Source organism: Cynocephalus volans, chromosome 9 (genome assembly GCF_027409185.1).
Source record: "Cynocephalus volans isolate mCynVol1 chromosome 9, mCynVol1.pri, whole genome shotgun sequence".
In the NCBI taxonomy this organism is placed as follows: Eukaryota; Metazoa; Chordata; class Mammalia; order Dermoptera; family Cynocephalidae; genus Cynocephalus; species Cynocephalus volans.
This window is the reverse complement of record NC_084468.1, coordinates 66344217-66348579: the sequence shown is the minus strand read 5'-3', so window position 1 is coordinate 66348579 and position 4363 is coordinate 66344217. Positions and strand designations below refer to the sequence as shown.

General features: G+C 37.2%; 1 protein-coding gene across 1 annotated transcript; it reads right to left on the bottom strand.

The window, feature by feature from the left end:
- Window positions 1-280: 280 nt before the first annotated feature.
- CXCL13 (C-X-C motif chemokine ligand 13) lies at window positions 281-4158 on the bottom strand. The gene is made up of 3 exons (XM_063107538.1): window positions 4095-4158; window positions 2379-2508; window positions 281-365 (listed from the first exon to the last, which is right to left on the bottom strand). The coding sequence occupies exons 1-3, from the start codon at window positions 4156-4158 to the stop codon at window positions 281-283; spliced, it is 279 nt and encodes a 92-aa protein (XP_062963608.1).
- Between the last annotated feature and the right edge of the window lie 205 nt (window positions 4159-4363).

Below are 4363 nucleotides of genomic sequence, written 5' to 3'. Positions count from 1 at the left end.
AAAAAAGTCACCTTTAGAGAAACATCCACAAGAAACTGTGACTTTCCACCTGAAGATATCAAATAAGGAAAATTATGCATACTGGCCTCCAGTTTAGTTTGCTGAGCTGCTGGAATGAATCACCCCTACTCTACCTGATAAGTAATAATAGCAAAAAACAGACACTTTTTTTTGTCTTAGGAACGTCTCATAAATTTTAAATGGTCCCCATTTTAACCACCCAGGAAAAGGAAACCCTTCAGTACAAATTGGAATTTGAAAGCCCTTGGTTATGTCTGACTTACTTCTGAAACAATTCCACTGCTTTTTGTATCCATTTGGCTTCAGGATTCACACAGGCAACTAACTTATTCTTCCTCCAGAGTCTGGGGGAAAATAAATAAAAATAAAAATAAAGCAATGTTACATTTTAATCAATCCTATACTTTTAATAAAGAATTGGGTATGAAAATAATTATTCCTAGATAAAGTGAAATTGGAGCTGTACAGTTTGGGGTCTGGGATAGGTGATTTGTAGCATGAGGTCTAAGGAGTAAGAAAATAATCATTTGTGGACCAATATATGTGAACTGGTGGAGGTGAATCCAAAATTGAGAGACTCTCACATGTCAGAGGTTAGTGTTTTCTTGATAAACTTTACATGAGTTGGAGATGAACCCAATAGCTGACTCTGAGGTTGTCTCACTTCTAAAATTATATCACAATATCTTTAAAATGTGCTTGTCCTTTGAGCTTAGGAGAGCAAAATAGAAAACACTGTCTTGAAGACCTTTTATCTGAGAAATTTCAATGAAATTTAACGTGGAAGAGGTTGCAGAGCTGATTGCTCTGACACCCGCATTTTATCAAACAACCAGCTATCAAGGCTTTCCCAGCTCTAAGAAATTAAGCAATAACAGAAGCAGCAATAATAATTAATAACTAGTATTTGTCAAGTACTTGCAACATGCCAGGCTCTATGCTCAGCAAGTGACAAGGAATATCTCAATTCATCTCACAAAAATCCTATTCTAGAGCAACTATTACTTCCTCACCTTCTTATGAGGAATTTAAGGCTTTGAGTGTTTAAATAACTTGTCCAAGATTTCACAACAAATACATGATAGAGCAGGATTCAAATGAAGATTGTCTGGCTCTAGAACCCACAGTGTAGCCACTGCTGTCCATGAGCATGATCTGAATCCACTGCTTTCCATGAGTATGATCTGAATGGTTATCAAGTGCCAGACACAGTGTTAAGTGCTTTACCTGCAGTGGAAAAGCGAGGTCTCCCAGGTGATAGAAAACTGGGAGGCTTGACTCTCTACTGGTGTGACCTCAAACAAAACACAATATTTCAATGTGTCATTTATCTGAGCTATAAATGACAAGGAGCAAGGATCTATTCATTTAACTTTGAAACTCCATCTTTGTAAGGAAATCTTAGAGAGGTCAGAGGTCATGAAACAGCTGAGTTCTTGGGCAGACTCTACCAATTTGGTTTCTGAGTTCACAATAGAAAAACAGATTTCTGACCATCTGGAATAATTTATAGCTTTTGTTTCTTTATCTGGTTTGATGAGACGATATGAAATCAAATTTTTGTCATTTCAAAGCTATTGAAGTAAAGGAGAGAAAATCAGGGCAGATTACTTCCTTTGGTCATGACAGAGGAAATGTAATCAAAAGAAAGGAGTCCCAGTTTTCTATACAGCCAAAGGAACTTTCCCAAAGAGGTTATGGCTAGACTTCACATCTCTGAGACTGAGGGCAATAATTGTAGTTTAGTTAGAACTTTCATTGGTAAAGACATTAGTGAAAGTATAAAGCCTTTGTAATGAAAAATTTCTGTATGCATTTCTGATATCCTGTATTTCTTTTTTTTACAAGTTAAGTACACCCGGTCTGAGGCCCAAAGCATTCGTATCAAAATGGAACAAACAGAAGTAGCTTCTTACAAACATTCCAAAAGTCTAATGGAGATCATGGGAAGGGCTAATGAAAGCAATGTCCCAAGAAAGGTGCTATGCCTTGCTAACGCTTAGGGGTGTTGTGAAGAGGCTTTGGAATGGGAAACTGTGGGTGCAGTCCTGGCTCTCTCCCTTTCTAACAGTGAGCCTCATGCAGTTAGTTAACCTCCCTAAACCTCAGTTTCTGCATCTGTAAAGAAGTGACAACAACAGGCACACTTTAACAGAGCTGTTGAAGGAATAAAATGAGTGAGTGCATGTAAAGCACTTAGGCTCCTGCAAAGTAAGCACTTACATATTACCGAGTCTCATTGTTAGTGTGAGAATTTTTAGCAACACTCAAGTAAATCTCTTTGGTAACATACAGTAATCTCAATCTGATTTTCATTGGGAGAAAGGAGTCATATTTATTCTTTTCTTGCAACTTACAGAATTTCTTTCTTTGGGCAACCGTTCCCAGGAGACACGATTTGAATCTTATCAATTGAACGTAGGGGGAAATAGGAGGCTGATCGGATACATTTACACTTCAAGTTTGTGTTGTAAGCCTCCAGAATACCTGCAAACACACAGCAGTTATTTTAATCCTTTTGGCATACAATTCATTAAGAGAATTTAATTACTAATCTTTCATACTGTGCATTTGAAGATTTAAAAATTTCAAGTTAGCGCTTCCACCCACACGCCTTTAGTTGTATTTCTGTTTGTCTTGGCTTGAGTATTTTCAATCATTTACTACTGAAACCTTAAAAATAAAATTAGCTTTTTAAAAACACAACACTTGTTGAAGTTTGTGGTAGCATTTTATCCGTACTCAAGTGATTGTCCATATAATAACAACTCAGTTAAATTAATGCAATTTGAAATCAATTTGATTTTCACTCCCAGCACATAAAACCCAAAGACATGACCAGGTTATACAGACCTGGGAGCAAAAACATACTGTAACATAGTTCTCTCTCTTATATCCTGCTCACCCCCAACCCCTGTTTGAGAAAATGCCATGAAAGATGATGTTTTGTTTTTGTCTAATATGTTGGTCTTCCATCTCAGTTGCAAATTGTTACCAAACGAAAACCAATAATAAAAATTCAAGATTATTTTTATTGAACAGCAGAAGTTATTAGTACTGGATATTTTTATAAGTAAACCATCTCATGCATTATAATGACAGCTAATGAAATCTAAGTGGTTTAAAAAAAAATTTACTGAATCTTCTTTATCCAGAGTGCCTACCACCGTGCTCAACACGTATTTATAAATAAAAGGGCCCAACTCTCAAGGTGTTGACAATTTAGTGGAAGAACAAGTGAATAAAAACTACCATACCACAGAAGGCTGCATTATACCCAAGTCTAAACTGCATTCTGGGAATGGAGGATTTGCTAATGGCTAATGTGGCCAGGAGCAATGGGAAAGCTTTATGGAGGAGAGGAGAAATGAGAGTCTTGAGGAGTGAAAATGACATGTGAAAGCAAAATAAAAATTGGGGGAAAAAACCTCTGCATTTTAAGAACAAAAACTTGTCTTCTAAACTGGAGCAGAGTATTTTTTTCTGCAGATGCATCCATTCCTTCAGCCATATAAAACTTACTATTTCAACTAGATAGCTATTTACACAAAGATAGCTGCCCTGTTTAGACTTGGAATTCTGCTTCTTTGTAGAATGTGTGTACTTAAATATCTCTGTTGCACTTAACAATGGTTGACATCAGAGCTAACCATATGGAATTGCATTGAGAATGTTTGCTGCAGGAGACTAGGTCAAGAGTCTTTAAACCCTATAAAGGGTTTGGTTAGAGGGGGTAGCAACAGAGAAGGCAAAACAAAAAAGAGATACACATAAAGAATTAGTTGTAGCAGGAGCTGAATGTGAAAAAGGCCAGGAATATACAAACCAAATATAAGTCAATCAATATTAGACTTCCAGTATTTCCTCCTATGAGTGAAAATCTTAGCAAGAAAAATACCTCAGTTTCTAAGAGTTAAATCCCTAATCACCTTATGTTTAGAAATCTAGAAACAACTAAGCAGTTTTTTCCCTCTTTAATCAGACTTCCCCATAATTTTTAATTGAAAGAAATTGAAATGGCTGAAGACCACTTCTGTTCAAAGGACAGTGAAAACATAAGTGAAAGTTCTCACCATGAACTGGAGAGAGGCTGCTGACCAGCAGCAGGAGAAGCAGAGATGCCGTGGTGAGCCTCATTCTGCCTGGGGGTGGTGTTCAGACTTCAGCTCTGAGTCCAAGCTGAGGGTTAGCAGCACCAGAGACTCTTATTTATTTGTACCAATAAGGGCCCTCCCCCTGCCTCTGTCTCCAGGAGGTCAGCTGCATCATCAGTTTTAAAAGCCCCCAAATATTGCTGAGCTTGCTTTTTAAAAAAACTCCTCTTGCAAACTTTACAAATTTG